Source organism: Cupressus sempervirens, chromosome 6 (assembly GCF_028749045.1).
Source record: "Cupressus sempervirens isolate cs-2001-9-10 chromosome 6, ASM2874904v1, whole genome shotgun sequence".
In the NCBI taxonomy this organism is placed as follows: Eukaryota; Viridiplantae; Streptophyta; class Pinopsida; order Cupressales; family Cupressaceae; genus Cupressus; species Cupressus sempervirens.
Genome location: NC_143123.1, coordinates 6,631,602 through 6,653,602, shown reverse-complemented (window position 1 = coordinate 6,653,602; position 22,001 = coordinate 6,631,602). Strand labels below are relative to the sequence as shown.

General features: G+C 36.2%; 1 protein-coding gene across 2 annotated transcripts in view; it reads right to left on the bottom strand.

The window, feature by feature from the left end:
- The window catches only part of LOC149550719 (seven transmembrane domain protein), a 39,794-nt gene extending 36,805 nt beyond the window's left edge, over nt 1-2,989 (bottom strand). Inside the window, exons 1-2 of one of the 2 annotated variants that reach the window (XM_089786282.1) lie at nt 2,853-2,989; nt 2,657-2,771 (exon numbers count right to left, since the gene is read on the bottom strand). In XM_089786282.1, the coding sequence (XP_089642408.1) occupies nt 2,657-2,733 (77 nt within the window). In that variant the 5' untranslated portion in view covers nt 2,734-2,771; nt 2,853-2,989. Of the gene's footprint in view, nt 1-2,656 lie in introns of both variants that reach the window. The other variant, XM_089786281.1, reaches the window with a different exon arrangement.
- Nucleotides 2,990-22,001: the final 19,012 nt, after the last annotated feature.

Here is a 22,001-nt window from a genome sequence, read left to right as displayed (position 1 = left end):
GAATCCCGAATTTGAAAGTTGATTCACATGACATTCGAATTTGTATTAAATTTGCATTTTAACTGCAAAATTCGCTGTAAAAGCGCCACATAGGACCCTGGTCGAATCGGAAGCAACTTTTGCTGAATTTGCATATATATGGACGAGTGGGAAATGCATTTCTCTGATTTTTGGCGAATTTGGACCGACTTTCCTGTTATGATGGATGGATGCATAGTTTGTTTGTTTTCAAAGATGCACCCACAATGGAGTGATTTACTAGAGCTGACTACATTTGTGAGGATAAGACAAATACAACAAGTAGAACTTGTTTTCCATTGGGGAAATCAAAGAATCAGTTACATTTTTCACAGGCTCTTCCCTCCAAGATAAGGACACTTTTAGAAATCTCTGACTTGATTCTCTTATTATTCAAGTTCCAAATAAACGGATTTCATTATTACCAAGAAAATAAGTTTGGAAAGCCATTCCTCTTATCCATGTAAGTTGTGAACTTGGTTTATTGATGAAAAAGGAGAAGACCCTGTGCTCCTTACTTTACAAAACTATAAAAAATTGAATATCGGGAAAGCAATTGTTAATTTTCTATGATTATTACATAAAGGCCTAACAGTCTACATTACTACTTTAACATGTTCTATGCCAGGAAATATCAAGATCTCCACTTGAGAGAGGATCCAAAAAAACAAACAGATGTAAGCACTTCAATGACTACTCCAATTTGATCTGTTGGTGTGGGTTTACTGACAAGTACAAAGCAAGAATTTTAAAACAACATTTGCTTGCAATTAGTTGCCGCAGCCATGTCAGCTATTTTTTCATTTTCTGAATCCTTACATAAGCTGGGCATCCAATGCGAATCCTGAATTTGAAAGTTGATTCACATGACATTCGAATTTGTATCAAATTTGCATTTTAACTGCAAAATTCGCTGTAAAAGTGCCACATAGGACCCTGGTCGAATCAGAGGCGACTTTTACTGAATTTGCATATATCCAGATGAGTGGGAAATGCATTTCTCTGATTTTTGGCGAATTTGGACCGACTTTCCTGTGACACTGATGCACCTTTTGTTTTTTATTAATGTTTTTTAATAGTTTAAACTTTCACCCGCAGTTTTAGTATGTTTTTTGTCCTAAAATTTAAACCTAAAGTCACCCGCATTCTCAGTACATGACATTGAGAATACACGGTGAGCTCAGTAAAAAACAACACAGGCTCAACAAAAAATGGCACTTACAGAGATTCGCAGGCTCAGTATTGGCTTCATTTTATAGAAAATCGCGGGCACTTACAGAAAATCGCACTTAGTATTTACAAAAAATGGCATAGGCGGGCAAAAATGCAAGCATTAGAAGCTTTTATTCAGGCGATCATTGCAGATTGAGTTGTTCCTTATAATGTTCTGTATAAAACTTCATATTTTCAATTTCCAATTTATTATTTTAAAGCTTTCATATGTTCAGTAGTTAAAAGCTAAGTTGCAGGTTCATATTTTCAATTTCCAATTTATTTGATAGGTTTATATATATATATATATATATATATATATATATATATATATATATATATATATATATATATATATATATATATATTTAAAATTTAAAAACAACAAAAAAAAAAAACTTGTACGGTCGAACCCAAAACGAAACCCAACCCGACCCAAAAAAAATTTAGCGAATCTTAAACCCACATCTGAACCAGAGTCCAAACCGGCAACTTAGTAATTTTGTATAAAGGAACCTCTTTTTCTTCACTGAGAAGGATCGAATGCTATGATTCTATAACCATAGAAATCACCTGCCCTCAAACAGCCCTGAAAATTTAATCTAGACTAACCGTCAAATTGTTTTAAAAGGCCAGCCCTTGTTTTGCTTTAAATTAGTTGAATCCCCTAACTAGCAGTCATAATGCTCTATATGGCTGGCCCATTTCTATTTTTTTTATTAAGTTACTCCGGGCCGAACAGTCAGTTGTTCTATATGGCAAGCTCATTTTTTTGGGTTTTTTCATTTGGTTACCCACTAGACTAACAATTGTAATGTCTATAAGGCGAATCCATTTCGAAAGCTTTCTATTAGTTGAACCCATTGCTCTTGTTCGACGAGGGTTGAACCCTGGGACGGCATTAATCCAGAATTTCTCTGCCCACAAAAAGCCCTGAGAATTGAATCTGATCTAGCCGAAACAAAATCAGACCAATTTACTACACAAGTGCAACCCACCCATCATTTTAATAGCCTAAATCTTACTTTAAATAACATCGATTAGATTTATTAACAATATATAATGATACCATTCTTTAATTTTTTATTTTTCTACAAAACCTAGAAAGCTTCGATTCACTAATGTGCCATACTGTTCATAGCTAAAATAGTCTATAAAACAATATAATTTTTCCCTTTCCGAAACATAATCAAATGCCATGAGTTTGAGAGGCTCGACTGAAATTTTACGAATAATCCAAGTTGCAGACAACAAGATCACTATTTTCGGCAGATTGATTAAAAAATTAATGCTTGAAGTAATAGATTCTAGTTGAAATTCAAAGTTTAGAAGAAAGAGAGAACAGAAAATAAATAAATTGATATTAAGTTGAGTTATTTGCTTGTTGGCGATGAGAACTGAATGAAGAGGATTGTGTAAAACTTACAGGGGAGTGGCTGTGTAATAGACAGCATGAGGGCCGAAGGTTAGAGCTGCGCAGTTGAAGAAGTGGAATATTGTCATTTTGTTATATTTAATATTCTTCTCGGCTTTCGCTTCGTCTGCGCAAGAACAAGAAATAGCAAAGGGAATTACAAGTCTCGCGAACGATTATGAACAAAGTTTTTTTTATCAGAGCTTACCTGAAGCTTAACTGTGGTCGGGTGTAATTTGGGCAGGTATAAAGCTACGCTTATACTGTGGGTTATGCACAAAATGCATGAGGGCAAGAACGATCAATTTAACCAAAAAAATCTGTAAAATTAAAAATTAGAAAAAATTCCAATAAAATGAACTTGAGTGATGTTAGAAATGAGGGACAATTTTTTTTTCCCAAATTAATTAACTTTATTGTATGGAAACTAATAATGATCATTTGATTTGATTATATATATATATATATATAAGTGTTAGGATTTATCAGGTAGAAATAGCAATTACATTTAAATTTGAATCAATATTAGAAAATAATAAGTTGCACAAAAGATAACACAAAAAACAAAGAGTTAACGTGGTTCACTTAATCCTTGGGCTATGTCCACCAACAACGAGTCTAATATTCTTATTATAAAAGTGTTAGGATTAATCAGGTAGAAATAGCAATTACATTCAAATTTGAATCAATATCAGAAAATAATAAGTTGCACAAAAGATAACACAAAAAATAAAGATTTAACGTGGTTCACCCAATCCTTGGGCTATGTCCACCAACAACGAGTCTAATATTCTTATTATTTGGTGATTAACTTGATTACAATATGTAATCATTTACAACTCAATACTGCCGAAGAAACTACAATCTCATCTTACACATAATAAAATCCCTAACCCTAAGTCATTTTATACAAGTTTTTTATTGCTTACAAAATTGGGACTAGAATAAGTCATCCAATAGAAAAATAGCAATCTATGCCTTTTACAATAATAAAGTCAGTTGAGCTTTTGAGGGCACTACCCCGGAAAACCCTCGTGGGGGTCAGGGTTGCCCCTTGACCCACCCTATACCACAATAGGGAGCACATGTGGGGCTTTACCCCAGAAACCTGTAAGCTGGGCCACTACCCCTTGACCCCCGTCTTGGGGGTTTTGCCCCCAAATCCTCATAATCTAGGGAGAATATGTGCCGAATAAAGTGAGAAAAATTAATCTCCAAGTTTGATTAGGCTACACGTAACAACAATAAAAATATTATTTTCGATAATATTTAAAATAGAAATTAAATATGGATTATAAGATTGTTATTCAATTTTTAAAAAAAAATTATATGTTTATTAGTTAAACTAATTAAATAAAGGGAATGTATCAATGCATTAGTATTCTCTTCAACATAGATTACAAATAGATATAAAACTAGAAATTTTGACTTAGTGTGCAATGGCTATGCTGAAAAGATGTGGAAGATCAAATAGAGGGAAAAAAAATGTTCAATAAGTGAGAAATTGGTAGGCCATTAAGAATATAGTTTTGTTTGTGCAAAAATGTAATAACTTCACATTGAATGTCCATCCACTGGTGAAAAGAAGATAATAAAGTTTTATCACCAACTGTAAGAATTTGGCTTAGAGCAAAATCACCCAAGATCAAGGAACTCAAGCACAAGCACAGAATGGACCAATAAGGTATGATCAGAATAACAATATCCAAATGAATTGATGTATTGTCATGTACATACACACTAGGAGTGCCTGTATATAAAGGCCTCTAAGATGCATCTAGAATGCTTCTGGAATGAGCTAGGAGATAAGCATGACAACTAAGCACACATCCATCAGAAGTGGATTATCCTCCATTGTGCATGAATGTATGTGCATCAATGAGAGGATAAGTATGACGAGGTGTACCTTGTGTAGAGATGTTGTAGACACTGTGTGCTTAAATTAGATGTTAACTCTTGTGTTGTCAACAACACAACTCATAAGAGTACGCATACTCCTAGGTGTCAAACTAATAAATAATAAAATAATGCATTAACCTAAGTAAACTTAAGTAAAGTGTGAATAGTGAATACATATTTACACCAACACCCCCCATTAAGTGCAACTTAGGGGAATGCACTTAAGCTCACAAAAGCTAGGATGAAAATGCATGATGGGTCCTGGCTACTAGGCCATGTTAGGTACCCATGTATAAAAGCAATGCAATCTCTCTAAAAACAGAGAAAGAGGGAAAACCTCATGGGAAAAACCCTCCACCACAAAGAGAGATGAAGAAACAAGATGCATGGATGGATGGAGTAATCAAGACCCCCACTCCCCCATTGCAACATACATCAAGTATAAGCAATAGAGAAATATGAGAAGGACAAAACCCCATAAGAGGAAAAAGTCCCCCCCATAAAAGAGAAGAAGAAGAAAGGAGATAAGGTAGCCCCTCCCCAAATGTAGAATGTTGATCAATGATAGCCACTCCAATGTAGAAGTTGATCCATGATTGCTAAATAAAGTTCCTCCCCTTAGGAAGAAACAATGGTATAGGTACATAGGAGATGCTTCCCCAATTTGCAAAAAGAATCCCAAAGATGAATGGTGTCTCTGAAACCTACTCAACTGTCCCTGTGTCGATATAACGGTCGCTCGCCCCTTCCAACACTGCTGAAATGAACGAGTGTAGTTCTAGGAAGGATGGATGTAGAACATATCCCAAAGAACCAACTGTCTCCTCGAATGATAAAGAGACCTCCTGCAACTGTTGTACATAAGGATCCACAATCATATCAACCCCGTAAGACTAATCATGTAGAGAATGGATAGGAGGGTCAGAGTGAGCCCTCGCAACAACTGAAGAAGGATCTTCTTCATCAAAGAGAAGATGCATATCATCTATAATGTCTCCCAAATTTGCTATGTATGACTCCACAAACAAACTTGAAATATTTGTTATGTGGTCATCCCCTGATGTTGGAGTTGGAAGACAAGGTGTACTTTGTTGTGTTGAAATACATGGACCTATCACTATGGCAATGTATGCATGTGGAACGTGTTGATGCTGTGACCTCTTCATGTAGCTGTCAATAGGATCCCACATATTTGAATCTGTTGAATCATTATCACTGTAGTCGTTATCAGATTCCACAATGTATGAAGTACAGAGAGGATTAGAGGATAAGCTAGGTGAACTTTCCTCAAAGTGAACATTCCTCTCTATGAAGATCTCATGAGTCTCAGGATCCATGAGTCTATATGCCTTAACACTGTCTTCATATCCAATGAAATTACAAGGCCTTGGTGGTGGTGCCTTACATTTCCTTGAAGATATGTTTGCCCATGCTGGATAACCAAAGACTCTGAAGTGTTTCACAACTAGTTTTTTGCCACACCATGCCTCAAAAGGAGTCTTTCCATCTAAGACATTACGAGGAGACCTATTAAGTATGTGATTGGCACTACTCATAGCTTTGACTTCAAGTGATGGATCAAGAGACTTGGCTTGAATCATGCAACTTGCCATTGACTTAAGAGTTCTAATCTTCATTGTTGCAATATTTGTCTTTGGTAGACTAAATGCTACTAGATCTGAAGATCAATACCCTCAAGTTTGCAAAAGTCTCTAAGTCTTTTGTTCACATATCTACTTTCATTGTCCATGCGAAGAACTTTGATGGCTTTCCTTGATTGGTTTTCAACATGACTCTTGAAGGCTAGAAACTTGTCAAACACTCCATTCTTGTGATCAAGAAAGTAGACCCATGTGTGGTGCAGGAGCACCCACATAAAGATTGTACCGTATTTTGGACTTGATTTCTACACAAGCTGACTTGAGGAATTTATTTCATCATTAGGATAAGATCTTTTCTTGGGATTTGTTTAGACCATTGTGGGGTCATTTTTCCCTATTCTATATTGATCTAGAATATTATGTAAGCCATTTTGGCAGGAAGTCTCTTTAGATTGATTTTCCTATTTTATAATAATCTATAATGTTCTATAGACCATCCTAGTAAGTATAAATAGAGTTTATAGGTTTAGGTTTAGTCAAGTTTTTGGATATGAAGTTACGAGGAGAATAAATCTTTAGGAGAGCAAGTGTATATACTGTTCATTTGATGAATCAATTAGAAGAATATTGTTATCTATCTCTTTCTAGTGTTGGTTCCTTTTGTTTTTGATTCTATTGAGTTTATCTCTGCATCATTTTTGGTATCAGAGCTTGGGGAAAGCTCCTGAGGCAATTGGATTTTATGTCTAGATTAGAGTCAGAAGCTGAAACATCAAACATGGTCACCAATGTTGAACTGGCAAAGAAGATGCAAGAACATGAGAAAACCAATAAGTGGTTACTGGATGAATTTGAGAAGTTGAAGGGTTGGATGGAAAAGAGAGAAAACATTTCCTCAAAGCAAGAGGAAGAAGGGGAAGAAGAGGATACCCTTGAGCAGGAGGTGGTTAACTTACCTGCAGACCAGAGATACTTCATAGAAGCCCTTGAAAGAGTTGGCAAGAGGGGTGTCAAAGGCGACCTACCCATCTTCTCGAGAAAGATGGATGTTGATGCTATTGTGGATTGGATAGTGTAGTGTCCCTTTTCTGAATTTATAAGATATTTCAACCCTCTAATCAGATTTTCAAAATCAAACAACCAATATTACAAGATCCACCAATTTCTCAATAAACCCCAAATTGGGTATGTCCGAAATAGTGCCAAAAACTTCACAACTTCACATATTATTAATAAATCTGAAAGTGGAAATTTTTATAGAAATTTCAGCAGCATAATGGCCTACAAAATGACATTTCCAGATCTATATAGCATTTACACAATAGCTCCCAAATGTAGGACAAAAACCATGCTCATCGGGCTCCCGAAATTAACACAAAATGCCCAGAAACATCACAAAAACACTAATAATCTATCTCAAAAGTTTAACCACATCCCAATACATATATTCAGCTTTATTTTAACATCTTAAAGTCTGAAATATAGCAGCAACCCAAACTGATATGAAATACTCATTCGAAAACACCAAACTCTTACAAAAAAAACACACCCGAAAATCCACAAATTTGCATTGTTCAACACAAGGGCAAACTCTGCATGAGCTTGCACATGGAATGGCTTCAAACTCCCACCCTTAGCCTTCCTAAAAACCTACAAACTCTTGTCCTTTTGTCTCCTTCTCCACAGGTTTGGTAGCCTCTAAAGAACAACAAAGCAATAAGCGAAAATCAAGTACTGGAATGAGCCCAAAGTGCCCCAAACCCATTAAAAGAGGGCATAACCCTAACTCATGTCCAAGAGGGGTTGATAAAATATAATTTAATAATAATTTTTATTTATTAGTCCATTATTTTCCAAAGATTAACCCTTTTTGCCGAAACTTCACCTTTTCGGAGCCTGCTTGCCTTAGCAAATTTTATTATTTTTAATTATTTGAAAAGGGGACATGACAAGTCCTCCCCTCTCAAATATTGCTTGTCCTCAAGCAATGAAGGTTGGAATTCTCAAGAATATGTGCTCCTTCCCAAGTTGCATCCTCTAGTGGTAATCCTTTCCATTTGACCAAATGCTCTATGACGCTCCTATTTCTCAATCTTTTCTCTCTTGTATCCAAAATCTCTTCTGGTATCAAAACTAATTTCCCTTCATCATCAAGAGGTGGTAATTCTGTAGATACTATGGTTTTCTGGCCTAGAACCTTCTTCAAGCAAGATACATGGAAAATATTATGTATTTCTACCTTCTTGATGATCTTATAAGGCCCATAGAACCTTGGCTTGAGTTTCTCTACCCCACTCCTCTTCAAGGTGCTTTGCTTATATCGCTGCAACCTAACAAATACCAAATCTCCCACCTCAAAATATCTTTCAATCCTTTTTCTATCAGCATATAACTTTTGTTGGTTCTATGCATGTTGTAGATTATCCTTGAGGGACCTTATTATGTCTTGGCTTTGCTTGACGAAATCACTTGCTGCAGGTACTCTGCTATCAGAAAGTATTAGATCAACAAAGGAAAGGGCATACCAATAGACATGTGATGAGATGTATTGTAACAATACTCCCCTAGGTGTAACCATTTCACCCAAGCATGTTGTTGATTTGAAACATAGTTCCTCAAATATCCCTCTATCCATTTATTAACTATCTCTGTTTGACCATCTATTTGAGGGTGATAGCTAGTACTGGGAGTGAGTTCAGTTCCTGCCAAATGAAAGAGTTCCTTCCAAAAAGAGCTGAGGAATCTACTGTCCTGGTCACTAACAATATTTCTAGGCAAGCCATGTAATCTAAAAAAATCCTTGAAGAACAATTCGGCCACTTGTGATGCCTTGAAATCAGATGTGATAGGAAAGAAATGTGCATACTTAGTTAGTCTATCTACCACCACATATATGCAATCCTTACCTTGAACCTTGGGCAACCCAGTGATGAAGTCCATGGAAATACTTTCCCATTTTTGTTCAGGAATAGGAAGTTGCTGCAACAACCCTGCAGGAAAATTTTGCTCACTCTTGCTTTGTTGGCATACCATACATTCATTAATGTGTTTAAGGACATCCTCCTTCATACCCTTCCATGAAAACCGCTCTCAAATTTGCCTGTATGTCTTGAAGTATCCTTGATGACCAGCCAAAGGTGTGTCATGAAAAGCCCTCAATATCCTCTCCTTAGTTTTTGATCCTGGCACTAAGAAGATCCTATTCTTGTAATAAATCAATTCATCAACAACCTTGTACCTGTTATCATCCACTAACTTATCCAAAATCTTGGTGGCAAAGGAATCTTTAGCATACTCTGAAATTATGGAGACTTTCCAATTAGCAGAGATAGATGTTAAGGAACACAAAGTGGGCTTTCTTGAGAGAGCATCAGCAACCACATTATTCTTTCCTTTCATGTATTCAATATCAAAATCATAAGCTTGCAATTTTCTTACCCATTTTTGTTGACGATCATTCAAATCCCTTTAGTTCAAGAAGAACTTGAGGCTATTATGGTCTGTCTTTACAATGAATCTCCTACATACCAAATATTGTCTAAGCTTATGAAGTGCATGCATGATTGCCAACATTTCCTTATCATAGATGGAGTAACCTTTCTCTGATTGATTTAATTTTCTACTCTCAAATGCTATTGGATGTCCCCTTTGAGTTAGGACAGCCCCTATACCTTCTCCAGAAGCATCACATTCAACAACAAAAGGTAAAGAGAAATATGGAATTGCAAGCACAGGGCATGAACTCATTACCTCCTTAAGCTTATCAAATATTTTTTGTGCCTCTTCTGTCCAAACAAAAGCTCCTTTCTTTTTCAAATCAGTCAAGGGGGCAGCAAGCTGAGAAAATTCCTTGACAAATCTCCTATAGTAGCTACACAACCCTAAGAAACCTCTCAACTGTGTAAGATTAGTGGGTGGAGGCTAATCCAAAATTGCCTGGATTTTTTGTTGATCAACCAGTACTCCTTTAGAACTTATAATATGTCCCAAATATAGGATCTCTGTCAAACCAAACTCACATTTAGATAGCTTAGCATAGAAGGATTGCTGCTCCAAGATTCCCAAAACAGTGTCTATGTGCTTTAGATGCTCTTCCCATGTTTTATTGTAAATCAAGATATCATCAAAAAATACCAAAACAAATTTTCGAAGATGCTGGCTGAATACCTTATTCATACAAGATTGGAATGTTGCAAGTGCATTAGTGAGGCCAAATGGCATAACAAGAAATTCAAAGTGCCCATAGCGACATCTGAAAGCAGTCTTTTCCACATCTTCACTCCTCATTCGGATTTGATGGTACCCTGATCTTAAGTCAATTTTTGAGAAGTATACAACACCATGTGACTCATCAATGAGTTCATCTGTGCGTGGTATGGGATACCTATTTTTTATGGTCTTCTTGTTTAGAGCCCTGTAGTCTATACACATTCTCATTGTACCATCCTTTTTATTGACAAGTACCACAGATGATGCAAATGGACTAGAGCTAGGCCTTATGAATCCCATGTCTAGGAGTTCTTTAATAGTTTTTTCAATTTCTTCCTTATAACCTCTTGGATGGCGATATGGGGTTGTTATAACTGGTTTGGCACCCTGTTCTAACTCTATAACATGCTCAAAACCTCTATCTGGTGGTAATCCTGGAGGCAAGTCATTGAAAACTATACTATGCTTATCAAGAATATTTTGAATTTCAAAATGGAAATTACCTTGATTCTTTGGAGAGCTTGTTGGATGGATTATGACTCCTGCTGCCCATGCTACTTGTCCTCTTCGAAAAGTCCTATCCATCGTCTTTGCAGAGACTGCCTTAGGTGCTCCATTCGATAAGCCTCTCAATATGACTTCTTTCCCATTGGAATGAAATTTAAACTCCATAGTTTGATGGTTCATGTAATAGCCTCCAATAGAGTGCAACCATTGAACACCCAATACAAGACTGCCTCCCCAATACCAACCACATAGAAGTCATCACATAACTCATAATCTCCTAAGGTCATCTTGAGTTGTTTCACCACCTGTGTGCAAGGCATAGTGAATCCATCAGCTACAGTAACATTGAATCCCTCAAAATCTTCTACTTTAAGCCCTCTTTTTATGACAAATCCTTCATTAATAAAATTGTGAGTTGCCCCACTATCAAGAAGAACTGTCAACCTTTGCCCTTCTAGTACCCCTCGAATTCAAAAGGGATGGTATCTTGGGACTCCTGATAATGCTGCTAAAGTGCCATCCTTGCTGATTTCTTTTTCTTTCTCTTCTTCTACCTCCTCCTTAGTGTCATGAAATTCCTCATACTCATCTAAATTAGATTCTGAAGCAACTTCAATATAGTGCACTTGACCTTTCCCCAAAAATTTGTGTCTTGAAACCCATGGTTCTCTACAAGTAAAACAAAGCTTTTTCCTTTGTAATTCACTCCTAGTCTCTTCATCTACCTTCTTTTTTGCCACATTTATCACATCTTTTGGTGGTAGTGTTGGGAAAGTCTTTTTCTGAAAATTTCCCTTATGTTGCCAAAGTTTTGGGGGTTTTTGATTAGTGACTGGTTTCATAGGCACGCAAGTTTCAAGTTGCAAGCTTCTTTTGATAGCTTCCTGTAAGGTTGAGGGTGAGAAAGCCTTAACCAAACCCTTAATAGAATCTTCTAAACTATCAAGAAAAAGATAAACAATCCTCTTTTCACTCATACCAGGTACCATAACAACCACTTTTTGAAACTCTTCTATATACTCATTAATTGATTTGGTTTGCTTCAACTTTGACAATTCTTTAAAGTACTCTTCATCATCCTTGAGGTCAAATCTATCTATCACTCTTTAACTAAAATCATCAAATGTAGTTACCTGATCATGACCTTGAGTAGTCATTCCATGATACCACCAATCATAGGCTGCATCTTCCAAGTGTAGACTTGCAAATTGAACAGCATCACTCTCCTTCATGGGGTTAAGTGTGAAGAAAGTCTGTAATTTTTGTAGCCATGCTCTAGCTGAAATTTTATTTGTTCCATCAAAAGTAGGTGCTGTAAACTTGCTTATTTTATTTTTGAGCTCTCTTCCACTTATGTCATGCTCCCTCCTGTTCTCTTTCTTAGGCATCAAAGTGTTCATCATATCCACATATTCTCTAAAAGGAACCGAACTGCGAAATTCATCATCTAAGCCATTGTAAGTAGCTCTTAATGCAATCAAGTTACCTATAACCTCTTCCATGGGATTAAGGGCTGGATTCGGTACTGGTGGCTCATCTGCAGGCAAGAAAATAGTTTTGGTTGATTTGGATGGTGTGGATTTCAGATTTCTTGGCTCCTCTGAAGTGCTCCCTTTCTCATTAATAGATGCAACTCCTTGTAGTTTTTCTGTCAATATTTGTAAAGCCTCTCTAGTTTCTGCCAAACTATTCACTGTTTGCTTCTGAGTATTTTGGATGTCTTGGAAGAATTTTTTTGCCATTTCACCTGGATCAGCCATACTTTTCCCTTCCTTGGATTTTGTGCTTTTACTTTCAACTGGAGGTTTGATCAAAAAAAATTATTCTTTTCTCGCTGCAAATATTTTTTTTCTCTTTCACTTAGTTGCATGCAAACTTCTACAAACCCTCAGGCTGGCAAGATCATAGCTCCGATACCACTGTAGTGTCCCTTTTTTGAATTTATAAGATATTTCAACCCTCTAATCAGATTTTCAAAATCAAACAACCAATATTACAAGATCCACCAATTTCTCAATAAACCCCAAATTGGCTATGTCCGAAATAGTGCCAAAAACTTCACAACTTCACATATTATTAATAAATCTGAAAGTGGACATTTTTACAAAAATTTTAGTAGCATAACGGCCTACAAAATGAAATTTCTAGATCTATATAGCATTTACACAACAGCTCCCAAACATAGGACAAAAACCATGCTCATCGGGCTCCCGAAATTAACACAAAATGCTCAGAAACATCACAAAAACACTAATAATCTATCTCAGAAGTTTAACCACATTCCAATACATATATTTAGCTTTATTTTAACATCTTAAAGTCTGAAATACAGCAGCAACCCAAACTGATATGAAATACTCAATCGAAAACACCAAACTCTTACAAAAAAAACACACCCGAAAACCCACAAATTTGCACTATTCAGCACAAGGGCAAACTCTGCATGAGCTTGCACATAGAATGGCTTCAAAATACCATCCTTAGCCTTCCTGAAAACCTACAAACTCCCGTCCTTGGGTCTCCTTCTCCACAAGTTTGGCAGCCTCTGAAGAACAACAAAGCAATAAGCGAAAATCAAGTATTGGAATGAGCCCAAAGTGCCTCCAAACCCCTTAAAAGAGGGCATAACCCTAACTCACGTCCAAGAGGGGTTAATAAAATATAATTTAATAATATTTTTTATTTATTAGTCTATTGGTTTTCAAAGATTAGCCCTTTTTGCCGAAACTTCACCTTTTCGGAGCCTGCTGCCTTAGCAAAGTTTATTATTTTTAATTATTTGAAAAGGGGACATGACAGATAGAAGGCTTGAACAACCATTTTGAATGTGAAAATATAGCAGAAAAGAATAAGGTAAAAATTGCCAAGTCAAAGTTGAAGGGACCAGCCCTCACTTGGTGGAATTTCACCCAAGGAGAAAGGGTCAAAGGAGGTAAGATCATGATAACTTCATGGGAAAGGATGTGTGCCAAGGTGAGAGAAACATACTTACCAACTTCATCGAAGGAGAAAAATTTTAAGACAAAAGGAGCTAGATGTCACAGCCTATACTAAAGAATTCCAAAAATTAAGCCTAAGGGCAAAGCAGAGTGAATGTGAAAGTGTAAAAGTTGCTAGATATCTCAATGGATTGAGGTTGAACATTCAAGAAGAACTTAATTTATTGTGTCTTGATACAATACATAAATTTTATCAACTAGCATTGAAGGTGGAAGCGAAATTGAAAAGAAGGCAAAAATAAAATAGCAGAGGAAGAGGAAGAAATCAAAGGGGAAGAGGAAATTTCCAAGGAAGAGGACAAAACCATGAAGATCATAAGGAGATAAAGCAATAGATCAGTCAAAGTGAAGGAAAATTTAGAGGTAATTTCAAAGGTAGAAGAGGCAATTCAAGAGGAGGATTTGGTGGTAGAAGGGCAAGTCTGATCATTTGTTTCAATTGCAATAAGGAGGGACATTATGCATCTAGGTGTCCGGATAGAGCTAGTTCAAGTTCACAAGGTGAAAGAAGAACACCTTTGGTACAAGATGATGAATACCAAGTGAAGGAGATGGCTGACTCAGATAGTGTACCTAAAAGAGGAGAAAGTTTAATGATGAAAAGAACACTTTTGAAAGTGCCTACTACCGTGGAACCACCACGAAGGAAAACTATCTTTAGGATTGCTTGCAAATCTAGAGGTAAGGTATGTAAAGTCATTATTGACTCAGGATCTACTGAGAATTTAGTTTCTCTTGAGATGGTTCAGAAGTTAAAACTTAGAAGAATACCTCATCCTTTTTCTTATAAGGTTTCATGGGTAACAAAGGGTCAACAAACTCTTGTAAATGAGCAAGCATGGGTTAATTTTCAAATTGGAAAGTATAAGGATAGAATTTTGTGTGATATAGTTGGCATAGATGCATGCCACCTATTATTTGGTAGGCCCTGGCAGTATGATTTGCAGGCACAACATGATGAAAAACTCAATATATACACCATCAAGAAGGATGGAAAGGTGATTAGATTAATTCCATTTGCTGATCATGAAGAAGTGGAAGAAAATAAAGAGAGAGAGAAGCCAAATTATGATGGTTGATAAAAAAGAATTCTTATGAGACATGAAGGATGAACCTAAGCCTTTTTTTCTTTTTATGCCTAACCCACAACCATAAGAACCCATTGGAAATGACAGAAAGGAGGCTGAAACAAAGAAGGCAATTCCTAATGAAGTGAAAGAACTTTTGGATAAGTATGAAGGTTTGATTTTAGAAGGTATGCCAAAGTCTTTACCACCTATACGAGACTTTAGTCATTGTATTGATTTCATTCCTGGAGCTACTTTACCCAATAAGGCTACATACAAGATGACACCTCAACAAAATGAGGAGATTGCTAGACAAGTAAAGGAGTTACTTCATTCTGGCTTGATTGCAAAAAGCTTAAGCTCATGTGCTGTACCTGTTGTTTTGGCACCCAAGAAGGAAGGAACTTGGAAGTTGTGCATTAATTCTAGAGCCATTAATAAGATTACAATCAAATATAGGTTTCCAATGCCAAGAATTGAAGATTTTCTTGATTGTTTGGGAGGTGCAAAGTATTTCTACAAGATTGACTTAAAAAGTGGGTACCTTTAAATAAGGATAAGAGCTAGAGATGAGTGGAAGAAAACACCTTTAGATAAGGATAAGAGTTAGAGATGATTGGAAGACAACATTAAAAACCAATGATGGATTATATGAATGGAAGGTAATGTCATTTGGACTCTCTAATGCTCCTAATACCTTCATGAAGCTTATGAATGAAATACTCAAAGGCTTCAATAGAAATTTCATCATAGTATGTTTAGATGACATATTAATTTTCACCAAGACAAAGGAAGAACACCTAGAGCACATTGACATGGTTTTGAGAAGACTTCATGAGGAGAAATTGGTAATAAACTTGGAAAAGTGTTTGTTCATGTAAGAGGAGCTATTATATCTTGGTTTTGTGATCTCCCAAGGTAGCTTGAAGATGGATAAAGATAAGGTAAGTGCTATACTATCCTGGCCACCCCCAAAAATAGTTGGAGATGTTAGAAGCTTTCATGGTCTTGCTACATTTTATAGGAAATTCATAAGAAATTTTAGTCATATATGTGCTCCTATGTTAGAAACTATCAAAGGAGGAAGGAAGTGTAAGTTTGCATGGAGTCAATCAGTAAATGAAGCTTTTGAATCGCTTAAGAAAAAGGTTAGTAAGTAGCCAATTCTTTCTTTACCTGATTCTAACAAAGTTTTCCAAGTAGAGTGTGATGCTAACAAGGTTGCTATAGGGGCAGTTCTTAGTCAAGAAGGAAAACTAGTGGCTTTCTCAAGTGAAAAGTTCAATAAAGCCAAGCAGAAATACTCTTCATATGACCTAGAAATGTATGCATTGGTTCAAGCTCTTAGAAGGTGGAGACATTACTTGTTGCCAAAGGAGTTTGTTGTGTATATCGATAACCAAGCACTTAGTTTTCTAAATAGCCAAGACAAATTAAGTCATTGGCACATGAAGTGGGTGGAGTATTTACAAGCCTATACCTTTACCATCAAGCATAAGAAGGGCATATCAAATAAGGTTGCTGATGCTCTTAGCAGAAGGAATCTGACTGTCTCCTAGATATAGCTAGAAATTGTGGGAATTGAAGCACTCAAGGACATGTATGTAGCAAATCTAGATTTTGGCAACATCTACAATATATGTATGGAGTTTGGTGAAAGATACCATGCTAATTTTCCTAATTTTTTGATACAAGACATACTTCTTTTCAAAGGAAGATAACTATGTGTACCCAAGTGCTCTATGAGGACAAACATTATCAAAGAAAAGCATAGTGGAACAATGGGTGGACATTTTAGTTTGGTTAAAACCTTAGAATTGGTTAGAAGGTACTACTATTGGCCTAAACTTCAAACTGATGTTAGAAACTTTGTGGAAACATGTATGATTTTTCAAAGGGCCAAAGGAAGGACTACAAATGCAAGGCTTTATCAACATTTGCCAATACCATCTAGACCTTGGGAAAGCATAATGATGGATTTTGTAATGGGCTTGCCACGAACACAAAAGGGGCATGATAGTGTATTTTTTGTAGTAGATATGTTCAACAAAATGGCTCACTTCTTACCATGTAAGTCGACCTATGATGCTTCTCATGTAGCAAATCTCTTTTTCAAGGAATTCATAAGGATTCATGAGCTACGTCTCAACATAGTTTCAGATAGGGAAGTGAAGTTTGTAGGACACTTTTGGAGAACTTTATGGAGGAAACTTGGAACCAATTTATCATTCTCATCAACCTACCACCCTCAAACTAATGGCCAAACCGAGGTAGTTAATAGAATATTGGGCAATTTGTTAAGAACACTCACAAGACAACAGGCAACAAAATGGGATGTAACCCTACCCCAAGCTAAATTTGTGTATAATGAATCCATTAATAGAAGTACATGGAAGTCACCATTTCAAGTGGTCTATCAAATTCATCTTAGAGGGATCTTTGATTTAAGAGATATGAGTTCATAGCAACAAGTTAGTGCCCAAGGAGAAGAATTTTTTATAGCCATAAAAGAAATCCATGATGAAGTCAAAGTAGAACTCCAACAAACCTCTAACAAGTATAAGAAGCATGCAGATCAGAAATGACGACACTTAGAATTTGAAGTAGGAGATTTAGTGTGGGAAAATCTCAAGAAAGAGAGGCTACCAAAAGGTAAATCTACCAAGCTTATGTTGAGAAAACTAGGTCCTTGTCAAATATTGAAGAAGTTTGGAAGCAATGCTTATGAGATTTGATTGCCACCTAAGATTGGCATCTCTCCCATCTTCAAAATAGTAGACCTCACACCATTCAAAGCAACCAATGAAGAAATTGATACAGGACCGATTGCTGATACATAAGACATTGAGCATCTACCATTTAAGAAGACACCACAACTAGAAAGGATACTTGACACCAAAGTCATAAAGAAGACAAGAGGAAAGGAGTCCAAGCAGTATTTGGTAAAACTTAGAGGTTATTTGCATGTAGATGTTGTGTAGATGAATGAACAAGATATCAAGAAGCAGGGTACCACTCTACAAGAGCTCATCTCAAGTGGGCTTGAGGTAAAATTTTCTGGGGAGTATGGTGCAGGGGCACCCACATAAAGATTGTACAGTATTTTGGATGTGATTTTTGCATGAGCCAACTTGAGGAATTTATCTTGATTTGGTCATTAGGATAAGATCTTTTCTTGGGATATGTTCAAACCATTGTGGGGTCATTTTTCCCTATTCTATATTGATCTAGAATATTCTATAAGATGTTTTGGTGGGAAGTCTCTTTAGGTTGATTTTCCTATTTTGTAATAATCTAGAATGTTCCGTAGATAGTCCTAGCAAGTATAAATAGAGTTTTTAGGTTTGGGTTTAGTCAAGTTTTTGGATATGAAGTTACGAGGAGAAGAAATCTTTATGAGAGCAAGTGTATATACTATTCATTTGATGAATCAATTAGAAGAATATTGTTATCTATCTCTTTCTGGTGTTGGTTTCGTTTGTTTTTGCTTCTGTTGAGTTTATCTCTGCATCAATGTGTAGCGTGAAAAGTCATCAATGAAAATGAGGATGTAGTGACCCTTGCTAACTGATGTCACTACAAAAGGACCTACTAGAACCATGTGAACCAACTAAAGAACAATTGATATTATCAAACTTCTCCTCTAGATGCATATCCATTGAACAAGTTGAACATTCACCCTGAGAAAAGTTGATTGTAGGTAGACCTTTGACCAAATTGTTTGAGCTAAGTTGATGAATATACCAGAAGGCAAGATGTCAATACCACTCATGCCATAATTTTCTTTGTGATTGAGATTGTGTCAACAAGGCATGTAAAAGAGATTTTGGCACAAAGTGGGAGAAAGAATAAAGCCTTGTGTCATGATTGACTTTACCCGCTGCAAACAATGAATCATCTTTAAGATTGCACACCATTACTGAATCAGGAAGGAACTCAACTTTGTTGCTATCTCCATAGTGAGTAATTTGGTAAATTGAAAGGAGATTAGAGCTAAGATTAGGAACATAGAGAACATCTTTGAACTCTCCATTATCCATCTCCACATGTCCTTTCCCTTCAACTTCCATTTATTCATCTCCTACAAAGATGTGAGGTACCTTTGACTGCTTCAATAAAGAAAAGTCTCCTTTTGAAGAACCCATATGATATGAGGCACCTAAGTCAAGAATTCATTCCCCTGAAGAACTTGAACTGACCATAAGTGCTTCCCCTTTTCCCTTCAAAGTGGGTGGAGTTGAATCGTTGGAAGCATTTGGCACATTGATTTTGTTCTTCTTGAGTAAGTTTTCCAACTCATCGATTCTCTTAGTCTTGCAATGACACTCATCATGATTTGGTTTCTTGCAATATGCACAAAATAGTTTATCCTTCTTATCATTGTTTCCCTTCTTGTTGGAAGAACTGCCTTGTTGTGAGGAGGAAGATTGTTGTGCCTCTGATTGTGATTTTTGCTTCCACTACTTTTTCTTGCTGTTGGTAGAACTTTTTCCTTCTTGACTTGATTGGTTCTCATTACTAGCCACCAATGCTTTGGTCTTTGATGACGTAAGAATTCCCATATCTATCAACTTGGATTGTTCCAACATCAACATTTTTGTAAATGCATCAAAATGTAGGCTTAGTGAAAGCACTTCCCCTGGTCAACCTGTGAGTGTTGTAGCTCGAAACAAAAGATGCATACTTTGATGGTAGCCTGTTCAAGATGTGATGAATCAATCAATCATCCTTCATGGGATTACAACAATCTTTAAATAGTGCTCTAAATTCATTAGCTTTGTTGATATAGTCTTGAACTGTGTCAAAATTCTTACGATCCAATAGAAGTAGATCATCCTCAATTTGGAATCCTTTTTCCTCATCCACCTTACCATACAACCTTGCAAGTTTGTCCCAAGCAGGCTTGGCTTCCTTAAAATTTGAAATGTGGAAGAAGAGATCTCTATGAACACAACTCCGAATAATTCCTAAAGCTTCATTGTCTTTAATTTTCCAATCAACTAGTGTTGTAACATCAGTGGGTTTTGTGATTGTACCATCAACATATATATTTAAACCTTTTTCCATTAATCTACTCCATACAATATCTTTCCACGTAGTATAATTGTGTGAAGTTAGAAGTGGAGCTTTAGGTGAACCCATGATGCAACAAATTAAAAGAGCACAAAAGAGAGAGACACAAGAACACAAGACACCCCCCCCCCCCCCCATTCACTCAATCAAAGAACCCCACCCTACCCACCTCCCCCCTAAAAATGATGCTTTTGGCACTTTATATGTAGTGCATTTGAAATATGACACTTATCAAAATGTACAAAATGAACTTCTAATTTTGTTGTTTACAATTGCCTTTTGAGGTTCAAATATGGTACTAAGCACTATAGCTCAGATGTACAACAATGTTGAAGAGAAATCAAAGCAATATAATGCAGAAAGGGACATAATTCTAAAAGTGGTATTTTTGTCCCCACAAGCCTATAATTTGATTGCAGATCTAGAAAGTAGATGAAAAATTAAGCACTTAAAAAAAACAAAACCTGAAAATGTGTCCAGATGAGCCCATATGGAGCATTTGAAGTTGCAAAATGCAGGATTGGATAGGTACAGTCGCCAAAGAAGCAATTTCTAACAAATCCTTGCACCAAAACTAGAAAATAATAGCACCACTAAAAGTTTAGGAAATTCTACCCAAAATTTAAAAAATCGCACCTGATTTGGAGTCTGGATGACTGAGTTATGGCCTCCCAAAGTCAGACTATCAGATCAAAACTGAATCTGGAGAGGGGTCTGGGCAGTAAACTACAAGGTTAAATTTGACGATCAAACGACTATTGTAGCAATTCAATTTTGCCTACAAATGATGGTCAAACGGTCATCAAATTTAGGATTGTGAAAAGGATGCCCTCTGATGACGTGGTAGGTGATGTCAACTACTGATGTCAGCAGTACGAATGATGACATCAACAATATAAAAAGAGATGATGTGGTGATAGGCATGGTAGGTATGACAAGTTGTGTGTGCCTATACGACCTGTGACATGGATGCCTAATGTGTCATACGGTATGCCGATGTGGCAATGCCATGTAGCGCTTAGGTGTGTTGAACCCTTGGTATTTGGTCTTTGATTGTTGTCATTAATGTCAATAATGAGCATATGGTATGGCTAACATAATGTAATTATCTTATTTGATATCCTTCAATATTGTTCAAAACATATTCAAGACAAATACATAAGTGTTATACAATTAACACTTAATGTTCACATTGCTTTTGAAAATGGATATAAAAAAACAATTTTGGTCTATTAGAAAGTTGACAAGATTTTTTATTAGATAGACCCCAACTCTCATAGCTTTTTGGAAAGGTCTCAGAGTTAGCTAAAATGGGTCTTCATTAGTTTTTGCATAACACATGTATGGAAGGAGAAAAAGTTTGTTTATTAGAAACGGTACCAAATTTTTATGACAGTTTTGGTAGTTTTCAGCGATTTTGGTCTAATAAAAGTTTGGGGTATGGAACTGCCTCCAAAATTTTAACTTTCTTATTTTATAAGTGGAGGATACATTCTTTTAAAACATCCAACAAGTGGTTTTGATAGAAGTTGCAAAATTGATGTGGAATTCCTTGTAGACCGAATAGTTTGCAGGCAAATTTTTAACAACAAAGAAGAGGGTAATGTTTTATGTTTCTATTCTCATATTTGTGATTTGATTTTTATTGAAGAAGTTTATTAGAGGTAGAAGAAGGGTTATATATTGTTGTTTCATTCATTCATATCAATATTTGATCAAATCTCTTAATAGAAAAAGAAAATATATTTGGATATTGGATGTTTTGAGGAGAATAGAAATATATCCTGCATTGTGTTTTCAACAATAAGTTGAAACTAGTGATTCATGATTTGTGTTGTAATTGAGATGATCCTCTAATTTTATATCTCATTTTTTCATTTTGGAAGTTGGTGTTTTAGGTGTAAGGGATTCGTGTTCCTTGAAATTGGTGTTTCTAAAACAAGGTGTTGGTGCTTCCCAAAGTTGTAGCTCTAAAAGATTTGCCCAAGAGGTCAATAAAGTT